Source organism: Panthera leo, chromosome A1, assembly GCF_018350215.1.
Source record: "Panthera leo isolate Ple1 chromosome A1, P.leo_Ple1_pat1.1, whole genome shotgun sequence".
Taxonomy (NCBI): Eukaryota; Metazoa; Chordata; class Mammalia; order Carnivora; family Felidae; genus Panthera; species Panthera leo.
The window spans coordinates 208,693,947-208,706,718 of record NC_056679.1 but is presented as its reverse complement, the minus strand read 5'-3'; the positions used below and the strand labels follow the sequence as shown (position 1 = coordinate 208,706,718).

The window sequence follows — 12,772 nt, the reverse complement described above, 5'->3', positions numbered from 1 at the left end:
CAGTTGTTAAGTACTAGAAGTACAGGACTAATTCCATTTCAGTCAAAGCCATTTTGGTGATAATTCTTACCTTCCCCTTCCATCCTGTAATAGCTGTTGGGTACCATGTTGCCAACACAACATGTATACTATATTCCATCCTTTTTCTTCCTGAGTGTATAGAATATGACAGATGGAAGTCAATTCACCAGAGTCCCTGGGTGTTGTAAGATGTTCCTGCTAGTTCCAGAACCTGCCAGTTTAGCTAAACTCTTTAATGCAGATTAATGTTTTTTTTACTGTTTGAGAATTGTGAGGATATGTAATCTTTTTTTTTTTTTTCAAGACTAAAAGCAAAAAGGTGAATCTTACAAAGTTCTTCCAATATAAGCAGGACCCCAGTCCAGCCAGTTGTGGATTAGTGCACCTGCCAAAAGTTGTGTTTCAGAGGAAGAGTCACTTGGGAGAGAGTGGAGACTTTTATTGAACTCTCCACTCACCTCACTTGCACCTGATATTGATTCCTTATTGGACCCAAGGGGTTGAGGCGGGTCTCAGCTGTGGACATGGGGGAAAAAGAGCAGCAAAGACATTACTTATATGAGTTTTGGCTTTCATTCCGGTCAAGAATATTAGTTAGTAGCCCTATAGAAATATAAAAAAGTGATCCTTAGAAGAATATCCATTATACTTTAAAGAGCTTGGAAAAGCTGTACTCCCCAGCAAAGTGAAGAGTGATAGCCACAGGTGGAGTTACACTGGAGGGAAGGGAATCACATGGCTCACCCTCATTAATGTTAATGGATAGCTTCATCTACACACCAACGGGAGAAAGAATCTGTTGTGAATTGAACTATTTTCAGTCCTGATGGTTGTTAAATTAATATCTTCTTAAGCAGTCAGGTTATGCTCAACTGTACCTTAGGGGAACTGCCAGCTGCTGTAAAATCACTCCTTAGAGTAGATTCTCCAGGGTTCCTTCTAGCCTACAGATGCTACATCAGTTGGAAAATTTATTTCTAGGAGACCAGTTCATTATCATATATCTTTCTACTGTTCTCACATCTACTACTTTCAAACTCCCCAAACAGTTAAAAAAGTAAAACACTTATGTGCTTCTTTCTTTCTTTTTCTTTTTTTTTTTTCTTTCTTTCCTTCCTATAGTTATACACTAAGGTTAGCAAACTCTAAGCTTGGAACTAGTTCTTTTTGGACAATGCACTTTCTGTCTTTTCTTTTTCTTTCCTCTATTAGGTGATGATACATTGAAATTATGGGACATTCGACAGTTTAATAAGCCACTTTTTTCAGCCTCGGGTCTTCCTACCATGTTCCCAATGTAAGTAGCGTATTTTAAATAATTGATAAACATAAGAGAGTGAACAAGAAATTTCTTCACCTTAATGTTAATTTATATCGTATGTCTTCTAAAAAGAAATATGAAGAGTATTTGATATCTGTTCTTGAAGATGCATTTTATTTTTTCTTTTCATTTGCACATTCTTCAGACCATAAAATTCTTTGGAAGTTGAAATGATGTATGTTCATGTGTTTGTATGTGTGTGTTTATGTGTATACACACATAGGTCTTTGGGCAGTAAAAATATTTTAAGGGATTGAGTTGGTTTTTTTTTAATATGTATAAATGACAGGGTAAGCCTCCATATTGTTGTCTTTTAAAATTTGAATCCCATTCCATCAAAGCAATTTTCCATAGTTACTAAGCATTATTATATATTGTTTTCTCAATTTTTTCTTATCTCAATTCCAGTCAATAATTCACTATCCTTCACTTGGTCAGAACATCCTGCTCGAGGTAGCTGAACACTGTTCTCTCCGTTGTCTTACGTTGACAACTGAAACACGTAAAGATTTTTCTGAGGCAGCTGAGGTGGGATTTGAACTTTAAGTCCTACAGTTGGTGCCTAAGCAGAAGTCTCTATTTATGTGGAAATAAAATTTCACATCTGTGTTAAATAATGACCAACAGGGAGAGCGTGAAGTTGATGGAGGCGCCAAGTGCAGGAAACAGTGTAATAGCAGAGCACTAATTCTAGCGCGGTCCATTGCCCATGGCATTTATCTGTTAAGACAAACAGATGGACAAACAAACATGAATTTATAGCTGATGAGACTTTTTTTGAACTATTATGCCTGCTGTAAGCTATGCTAACTGCATGACTTCTTTGGATCATGTCTTAGACTATTCACAATCAGGTGGCCAGATCTCTAATAACAAGAGCTGTTGAATTCTAGCCATCAGTCAGGTTCCAGCGGTCCAACCTGCTCCTCATTTCATGGTGCTTGACTTGACAAACCTCAAATTATTTGGGGATGGTGGATAGTGGTGATAAAAAACATAGTTCCAAAACTGGACAAAATAATCACTGCTTAGACATTAGTCATACAATGTCTATTTGTCTATAGTACCGTCAGTGTCTATAATTGAGTTTTTCCCATACTTCCTTTACATTAAACATATAGCATGTGGAAGTTAAAAGCACACATTCTGGAATCAGACTGCCTAAGTTCGAATCCCAGCTGCACCACTTACTTTTGTGATCTTGGGCAAGGTTTATTTAATCTCTCTCTGCCTCAGTTTCCTCATCAGTAAAATGGGAATAATAATATCTACCTCATGGGATTATTGTGAAAATTAAACAAAAAAATAAGTGCTTGAGTTACTGTAAGTCCTCTGTAAGAGTTACTTCTTATTACAATGGTGTTGTTTATATTGTATTTAACTCACTGTTGTAGGGTCATAAGCTTATGCTTATATACTGGTTTTTGTCTGTAGGACCGACTGCTGTTTCAGTCCAGATGATAAACTCGTGGTCACTGGGACATCTGTTCAAAGGGGATGTGGCAGCGGCAAACTTGTTTTCTTTGAGCGCCGGACTTTCCAAAGGGTGTATGAAATAGACATCACAGATGCGGTATGTAAATTCTTTTCTTCTCAGCCTTGAGAATGAAGTGAAGTTTGCCTCTTAGTCATCTTTTGTTTTGGTTTTAGTTTTTAAATAGAACATAAGCCCTGGCCCTTACAGTGCAATGGTAGTTGCTTTTTTTCTCCGGCACAGGAATTATTAGACTGGTGCAGATTGGCTGATCTACCCTTTCCCTTCCTTTGACCCAGTATTTCCTATGGGTCTGTCACACTTCAGTCATAATTTCAGCTGGGCTGAGGATGTTTGCCCCTCTGCCAACCAGTTTGAAGAGAGCAGAAGCTAACCTAATTATTATGTAGGCTGTAGAAACGAGTGTCCCACAGTGTGCATGTTTGTGAAGATTCAGGGATTGTGGACAGAAATGAAAGTTATGCCCTCGGAAAGTGATGAATTGTGTCATCGTTTCCTAAACCACAAAGTCTTTGACAGAATTTGGCTTGCCAGAATTGTCATTGCTGTAAGACTGAGTTTCCGCTGAGCTCAATTTCTATTTAGTTATTTGGAAGCTTAAAACATTTCAGATTTAACTTCTGCTATCTAAAAAAAAAAAAAAAAAATCCACTAGTTTTCTTTACATATTTATATAAGTACTAAAACTCCAGCATGTGTGCACTGATTCATTGATTCATTCATTCATTCCTGTCCTGAGACTGGAGCTGTATGTGATGCAGTAATAGTGAAGTTTCCCAGAGGAAAATCTGAATTCCTTTATAGTCTTTTAAAGTATGTATTATTATTTTGATAGTAAGGTAAGTCATTGTTATTTTCTGAATATGAAACAGACCAATTAATGTCTGTAAGTTTCCTTTGGCTCACTGTCAAATCCTTTAGCAATATCCTATATCTTAAACAGTGCCCTTAATGTAGGCTTCTCCAGTTGTTTCAGCTCTTTGTAAACAGTTGGGACATATTATGTACTTAAATGATTCAGACAATTGAACAACTGTTTTTAAATCACCAGTAAAAAGCTCCTGTCTCTAATGCTGTAGTATTACTATGGAGTCTTAATTTGTAGGCCCTAAATTTGAAACCATGGTATAGTTAGAGACAATGAAATAACAATGAGACTAATTCTAGATGAGTACTTGGGTTTTATAGATTCTAATCTCATGACATAATTTGAAATGTGCCAGCACTAATAATAATTTTTGGGGGGTACAGCCAAGAGCCAACTAAAATACTAGAATCAAAGCAAACACTCTTGACTCTATCAACTTTAATCTCAAAAAATAAAATTATTATAATTGGTTGTTCCAGAAGTAAACCATGTTCTGTTATGCCTCTCAATGACTGTACATTTCAGGATTACTCATGGTGTTGTGGTTTTAAAGTATAATTAAAATTGAAACCTAAATAAATTAAGGGATGTGTGATTGCACTTTTAAGACACACTAGGTTTTTGTAGTGTATAGAACATGCCATTTGCTGTGTTGCTCTGAGTTGCTTTTCTAGCTAGATCTTTTTCTCCATAGCCCTTATGGCCATTGCATCTATTGTATGTTTATTTGTTTTATCTGTGTTCTTCCACCAGGATGTAAGCCCACTAGAGCAGAAACTTTGTTGTGTTTGCTGTGATATCCTCAGTGCTTAGAACTGACAGACATACAGGTTGTATTTAATCAATAGTTATTGAATAAGTGAATGGTATCCTGGAGAAGTACATGTAATGCATACTGGAGAGCGCAAGTGTGTCTAAAGAGTGAGGCAGGAGAGAAGGAAAAGTAACCTGATCTTGTATGCCATAATAAGAAGGTGACTTTGTCTTTGTTTGTTTGTTTGTTTGTTTAAAACATCAGAATGACACAATCAGATTTAGGCTTTAGAACAGTTAATTTTTACTGAAGTGTGAAGGTTAGATTTATAAGATTTCATTTGTGTATGAAGGCTGAGGTTTATTACTTGGGAAACTGAGTCAGTATTCTCTGAGATTAAAAAAGAAAGAAAAAAGAAAAGAAAGCAGAATTCGGAAGAAATATAGTGCATTGTTGATATGTTGAGCTTGAAATGCCAGCAGGATGTCTGGGTGGAGATAGTAGGCAGATGGGTACATGGGTTTGGTGCCTAAGAGAAGACACAATTTTGGGAGAAATATTTGCAGTTTTGTAGTTGAAATAGTGGCTGCTGATTAGTTTAAGGCACAAAGGATGGAGAATATGAGCCCTAGGAAACCTGAATCTTAAGGGATGAGCAAATGAAGAGAAGCAAACAAAAGAGAATGGTCATTAAGTAAATGGATTGTACCTTATATTGAATTATGTTAGAAAAGTCAGAAAACAGATTTTGAGATCCGTATTAATAGATGGGTGAAGAGAAAACTTCAAATAGGGACAAAGCCATGGCACTTTAAAGTGGTCTTTTACATAATTGATTTAAGATTTGTTTGCATTTTTGTTGTTAATATTAGACAGCATTGTTTGTTTTGTTCTTTTGAAGTTTATTTGTTTTTGAGAGAGAGAGCACACAAACAGGGGAGGGGCAGAGAGAGAGAGGGAGAGAGAGAGAATCCCAAGCAGAGTCTGTGTGCTATCAGCACAGAGCCCGACCCCGGCTCCATCTCACAAACTGAACCCTGAGACCATGACCTGAGCCGAAATCAAGAGTTGGACACTTAACCGTGACTGAGCTGCCCAGGCCGCCCCATCCCCACCCCCTGTCCCAGACAGCACTGTGTTTGTTTACATAGTAAGTAGCATGTTATGTTAAAGGAACTTTAAAATGTCTCTTTGATTTATTTTCTGAAGTTTTAAGTCTTCTTGGAATGTAAGAAAATAAGTATATTCTTTGGAATGGATAAAGAGGGTGGGCATTTTGCTAGAAGGACCAAAAATATCTCTTCTTTTATTGTGTTTTGTCATTAAAAACCAGAATAGTCATTTCTTTTGGAAATACCGCACTCTGCTGTGGTAAGGTACTTACTATGTTGAGTTTTAATTTACATAAAAGACAACATCTCATCCTTCCTATCAGCAGTTAGTGGTGTGCTTGCTCGACTAGGCACAGACAACGGTGGCTTCAGGTCTATCCTAGATGAATCCATTTACTTGAATAAAATACTAGTGATTGTATTCCCACATCCTCTTCTAAAATAAAAAAATACACCCCTACATCATTATATTTTAGAATGCCAAGCTCGGCACGTATATGGAATCAAATATTGTCTTCAGTCAGGGATGTTAACAGCTATACAGTTTCCTAATAACTAAAAACTATACTATAACTTTCACAATAAATAGCTTTTAAAAACATAATAATTGCATTTTCCTTATTTATTTTTGAAACAAACTTAAAGGAAAAACTAGTTTTAATTCTAGTCTCTGCATTGTCATATGCTCTGAAAATTTTTTTTCTCTATTCAACGTAGAGATACTCTTCACTAGGAAATGACAAACGTTTCTCTAACATTTACTATTTTTATTGTATGATGTTCATACACGTTTTACAATTCCGAAATTATTTTTAGATGTTTCTCTGTAGTTCAATTGTGTTTACTCAACTTAAAAAAAGTGCATATTTCTCATTTATCATCTAATTTTTTATGATTCGGGTAGTGTGCTTAGCCTCCTTTCTAAGATAAATTCCAGAATATAACTTGAATCTTGAGTTTTACAAGCTCACTTTAGTTTTTGTGTAAGATGGGGTTCTAAGCTTTTATATATTGTGTAAAAGGCTACCATTACTCTATTTTATGTGATCAAAGTATAGGAGAGAAAGAATGAACAAAATATAATTTGGAGATGATGTATCATTTTTTTTTTTAAATAATTATGTTTGGAAGAAACATAGACAGTTTCAAACCTTTTCAAAGTTCTAGTTATTTCAGGAAATGCCCTGAGATAACGTTATGGTCTATTATTAACTTAGTGATTTTTCATCAAACTATAATTTGTTATAAAATGACTAACAGAATTTCCCTCTTTTTAACTAATATAAATCAAAGGACATGATTTATACAATTATTCTAACATTACCATTTATACTCTTTAACCCAAGCATAATGGAATAAAGTTTTTTGACCTGGTATTATTTAAGATGGCAGCCTCTTCACCTCAGTTGCTTTCAGAAATAATTTATCCAAAAGAAATTGGGTAAAGAGGAAAAGAGTGAAAAAGAAGCAGCGCCTGGGTGGCTCATTTGGTTAAGCATCCGACTCTTGGTTTTGGCTCAGGTCATGATCTCATGGTTCGTGTGTGCAAGCCCCGCAGCAGGCTGTGCACTGACAGTGTGGAGCCTGCTTGGGATTCCATCTCTCCCTTTCTCTCTGCCCCTCCCCTGCACTCTCTCTCCTGTCTCTCTCTCTCTCAGAAATAAATAAATAAACACTAAAAAAAATGTTTAAGGAAAAAAAGTAGAAAGGCAAAAAGCCAGAAATTTCACACTTGATCCTGACTATTCTTCTGATTTGTTAGCTTATGTGCTTTGGTGAGGGAACTCTGTTTCTGTGAACATTGACTGAACAAAGTGAGGAATAGAAGGAAAAAAAATCAAACTTCTATTTACAAAACTTGGCTATAGCATCTAGCAAACTGATCTGGTATATGGCCACTTAAGGAAAAGGAAGGGAAATTTGCTTTGGTATTTTCAACTAGACTGCTTTATTTCATTCATTCATTCATTCGTTTGTTCATTCATTTTCAACTAAACTGCTTTAGATATTTCAAAGTTGATTGAGAATATGAGTACCAACAGAAGAAATACAATAGCATTTTAAGGAAGAAAAAAGATTCATTTGTGACTAAAACATATCTGATTATCTTTAGGAACATTATTTAACCACCAAAGAGAACGTATAGAGCAAGGATTATCCAAGGTTTTTGCTTCTTTTCTACCATTACTTGTTCTCCAGAATATCCCCTTCCTGTGAGAATTGAAATCTAGATTATGCACATCTCATTTATGTTATTTAAGAAAGAAAACTCAGAATGTCAAGTAATTGGTATAATCAGTTTGAGTTCTTATTATTAATTTTTTTCATGGATCCAACTCTACAGTTAGAGAAAGTGTATATTCTGGATCTGTCTTCCTGGGACTTTATCAACTATTTGCATCTTCATCAAATGGAGGAAAGTGAAATAAAAACAATGACTTTTCTGTTTATTATTAACTCTGGCCTTCCCCTAAAAGATAGGGAGAACTTGAAGTTTTTCTGCCAGATTTATTTATTTACTTACTTACTACAGGCTGTATTCCTGCCCCTTATTATCATGGGTACTGATTGAAAAATACATAATTATTGTCAAAATTATATTAATTAAATTATAGCATATATATGTACCAAAGGAAGGAGAAATATTTTATTTAAGACCTATTTATCTTATTATGGAGATAGTCTATTAGATACACTAAGGAGAAAGTGAGGTCCATATTGTGTTTAAAAAAATGGTTTCTTTTTTCTTTTAATATTTATTTATTTTTGTGAGAGAGAAGGAGAGAGAGAGCAAGAGTGAGCGGGGCAGGGGCAGAGAGAGGGAGGGAGACACAGAATGGGAAGCAGACTCCAGGCTCTGAGCTGTCAGCACGGAGCCTGATGTGGGGCTTGAACTCACAGACCACAAAATCATGACCTGAACCAAAGTCGGATGTTTAATCGACTGAGCCACCCAGGAGCCCCTAAAAAAAAAATGATTTCTTTTGAAAAAAAAAAACACTTCTATAAACATATCAACCATGTTTCCTTCTTTATTTAATTAGGTGAAGTTCTGATGGGAACTTGAATTTACATTATTTTTCCTTAACTTGAAAGCTCTGATTCTTCATATATATCAGTGAGGACTATATCCTATTAGCTCTTGGGTTTTTTTATTTCTTTGTTTCTTAGAGAGAGTGCGAGCGCAGGGAGAGAAGGGCAGAGGGAGGAAGAGAGAGAATCTTAAGCAGGCTCCATGCTTAAGATTAAGAGTCTAATGGGCTTGATGCGGGGCTCAATCCTACAACCCTGGGATCATGATCTGACCTAAAATCAAGACTTGGGCGTTCAATCAACTAAGCCACCCAGGCACCCCAACTTTTTGGTATTTTAATGTATTTTCTGGCTATAAATGTAGTACATATTGAATCTAAAAATCTGACAATGTAGAAAAGATCACTAAGAAAGTAAATAGCATATCTAATCATGGCACACATAGATTATTCCCCATATGACATTTAAATTAATAAATTTTGATGTCCAAGAAAATTGCTGTATTTGTTAACCTAAAGAATGACCTATAACATAGAATGAAAGTATTACTGCTTTCATTTCACATAACAAATTTTTGTGTTTTTATTAGCAGAGTGTATTGATATTTTAAATCCAAAGAGATTTAAGGGAAAGAATAAATGGTTATAACAAAGCCATAAAATAATGGACCCATCACAAAGCTAGCTAGCTATTTATCTTAATTTATAAGTGTAAGGAACATGCTGACCATTCCGACTACAATCATCCTCCATTATTTGTACATATGTAAGAGAGCAGAAAGGTCATTCAAATTAATGGCTATTCCAGAAGTCCTCAGAAATGGCTTTGGAAAGTATCTTTGTTCTTACATTTGAGTATGGATATAACCACTCTGGAAATTCACTTCAAACAAATTAATGAAGCTAGGCTTGTGATAGCTGGTCTCTGGAGAATTGAACAACTCCTCTCTTCTTTCATTTCATACTGGGAGTAGACTAATGATCTGTCTCACTGATAGAAGATTCCAGCTCAGGCAGAATTGCACCTCTTTAAGTGCTTTCTAGAAATAAAGGAATCAAGCAATGTCTTTGCCTAGCCAGGATCATACAGGTAATAGTACACAGAGGAAACTGGAGCTATTGACAGTGTGAATGCCAACTGAAAATAAACTCAAAAGAAAAATTATATTTGGCATTTATCTGCCTTCTAAAATACAGTGAAACCTTCCTAATGTGAAGCTCAGGGGATGGAAAAAATGGGCTTTGAGTTTAACTAGCTTTCCATTATCTGATTTTTATTAAAGAGTAATCAGACAGCTGGTTGACTAGGGAATAGCAGTTGCTTTGAATTATGTATTATTTTGAATAAAGCAGCATCAGCTTAATGAAATTTTGCTGTAATTCACTTTCTTGGGAGGATTAAACAATGCAGATTCTCTATGGATACTGATTAACATATTTGTACTTAATAAAATATGTGTATTTCCCAACAGCCAAGTGATAAGACAGTATATTCAACATAGGTCTTTGGAGCATTTGGTCTTTGGGAACAGGAAGGCAGGGTACATGAGCACTGGTCGTTACCTGGTCTTCCGAGATGTATGAATACTTGATGAAGAACTTGGGAGTAAGTAGAAAATAATGCAGTTTTAATGTAAATCTGCCAGTACAACAGTTACATGGTTCTTTCTCTAGCACTACCTTTTTTAGGGTCAAGAGCTAATTTCCAACATGGCCATTAGGACAGTGTCTTATTGTCAGGATGCACAATGATCAGCGCCTACTACTTTCTGTAGGAGTATTTTCTTTAATCACTGAAGAAAAGGTATGCCATTGGGCTATGATGAAAAACAATATTGCATTTTGGCTGCTTCTGTGGTTTGGATTACTAAATTATTTCTTGAGGCAAGCAGCATACTTATGAGAGTTCAATTTAAACAGTACTGGACCGGGGTGCCTGGGTGGCTCAGTTGGTTGAGTGTCCAACTCTTGATCTGGCTCAGTTTATGATCTTACAGTTTGTGGGCTTGAGCCCCGCATTGGGCTCCTTGCTGAGCATGGAGCCTGTGAATATTCTCTCTCTCTCTCTCTCTCTCTCTCTCTCTCTTTCTCTCTCTCTCTCTCTTTCTCTCACTCTCTCACTCTCTCTGTCCTTCTGCCCCCCTCCCCCACTCTTTCTGCAAATATATACATACATATACACACATACACACATACACACATACATACATACACACATACATACATACATAAACTTGGACCTCAGCTGGAGTCCCCTGCTAAGTTAGCTGTTAGCTTCACAATGTCCAAGGGGGTGCTGGTATCAGTAAGACTTGATGAAATTACTTCTCGTTGCGGATAAAACTATCATGTTGTGGATGTTCCAGGACAGTAGTTCTCGGGACTTGAAGAATACAGTTGAGTACTCATCTGTAGGCACATGCAAATAGTAAAGAAATCCCTGATGTTTTGGTAATATTTGCCTTATCAAGTCATTCACTGTTTTTAAGTAAGGAAAATGATAAGAACTAATTTAGTGCTGACTCATTGTTATTATTTTTGAAAATTATACAATAAAATCTATCCTTTTAAAAAATGTTCAGTTCAGTGATTTTTAACACATGTATGGATTTATGTAGCCACCATCAACACAGTCAGGGTACAGAACAGCTCCATCACCCCCAAAACACTTCTTTGTGCTCTGCTTCTGGGGTCACACACTCGCTGCCTCCCCTGCCCCCCTCTCCTAACCCCTAGTGTTCACTGATCTGTGCTCCACTGTAGTACTACCTTTTCAAGAACTTGTCTTCTATATGGATTCATATCGTATAACCTTCTTAGACCAACATCTTTTGGCAGAATACTTTTGAGATTCATCCAGGTCATGGTGTGTATTGATTTGGTTGTTACATTTTATTGCCAATAGTATTCCACTGTGTGGGGATAGCACAGTTTACTGCAGGACATGTGATTGTTTCCAGTTTTTAGAGATTATGTATAGAACTGCCATAAGCATTCATATCTCAGTTCATTCATTTCTCTAGAGTAAAAACCTAAGAGTAGGCTTCCTAGGTCATACAGTGAGTATGTGATTATTTTTAAAAGAAAATGCCAAGCTGTTCTTCCGATTAACAGCACCGTGTTGCATTTTTACCATTGGTGTATTTCTTTTCCACTTGCTCAATATCCCCACCAAAACTCTGTGTTGTTGAAGCACCAGTTTTTCAAATTTTTTTGAAATTCTTTAAATCAGGTTTAAACCAAGGTTGTTTGTGTTCTTCTTGTTAAGTTTTCAGAGTCCTTTATCTATTCTAGACACCAAGTTCTTTTTAGGTTAAGTTCTTTTTAGTATATTTGCAAATATTTCCTCCCAGTCTCTTGCTTATTTTTTTCTTTTTCTTAGTTGTGTATTTTACAAAGCAAAAGATTTTAATGTTGATAAAACCTAACTTATCAGTTTTTTCTTTATAGAGTGTACTTTTGGTGTCATGTCTAAGAGCTCCTTGACTGACCCCAGATCACCCAGATTTTCTTCTAAAAATTTTACGCCTTATATTTAGGTCTGGTGGTCCAGTTTGGGCTAAATTTGATGAAATGGAGGGAGGCATTAAGTTGAGGCAGGGCCTGGACTAGGGCCAGGCTCAAGCACAAAATTTAAGGAGGTGCCAAATAACTCAGTAATCAAGATAAATGACATTTAAAAATTTTTTTTCTTTTAATGTTTATTTTTGAGAGACAGAGAGAAACAGAGAACAAGCAGGGGAGGAACAGAGAGAGAGGGAGACACAGAATGTGAAGCAAGGCTCTAGGCTCTGAGCTGTCAGCACAGAGCCCGACGCGGGGCTCGAACCCATGAACCATGAGATCATGACCTGAGCCGAAGTCAGTCGCTTAGCTGACTGAGCCACACAGGCACCCCAAGATAAATGACATTTTAATGCAACATTATAAAAAATGAAAATCAATGCAAAAAATCCAGGATGAATAATATACCAGTGTTTTAAACAAAAGTGGGATGAATAACAGTGCTGTGCCAAGCTGTATTAAAGCTTAAGGCAAAAGGAAAACTGAGTTGGACTCACCTGTCTTTTTCAAATTTTGATATTTTTGTGCATCACAGATTTGGGGTGGGGGATAGAGGAAGTACCAGAATGAGGGAAATGGTAAACTCACTTCTGCTTCAGTGATGC

At 36.3% G+C, this 12,772-nt stretch overlaps 1 protein-coding gene across 1 annotated transcript in view; it reads left to right on the top strand.

Moving 5' to 3' along the window:
• Window positions 1-12,772, top strand: part of WDR70 (WD repeat domain 70) — a 299,594-nt gene that overhangs the window by 248,587 nt on the left and 38,235 nt on the right. The window contains exons 12-13 of the mRNA XM_042951763.1: window positions 1,234-1,318; window positions 2,777-2,915. Of these exons, the coding sequence (XP_042807697.1) occupies window positions 1,234-1,318; window positions 2,777-2,915 (224 nt within the window). The remainder of the gene's footprint in view (window positions 1-1,233; window positions 1,319-2,776; window positions 2,916-12,772) is intronic.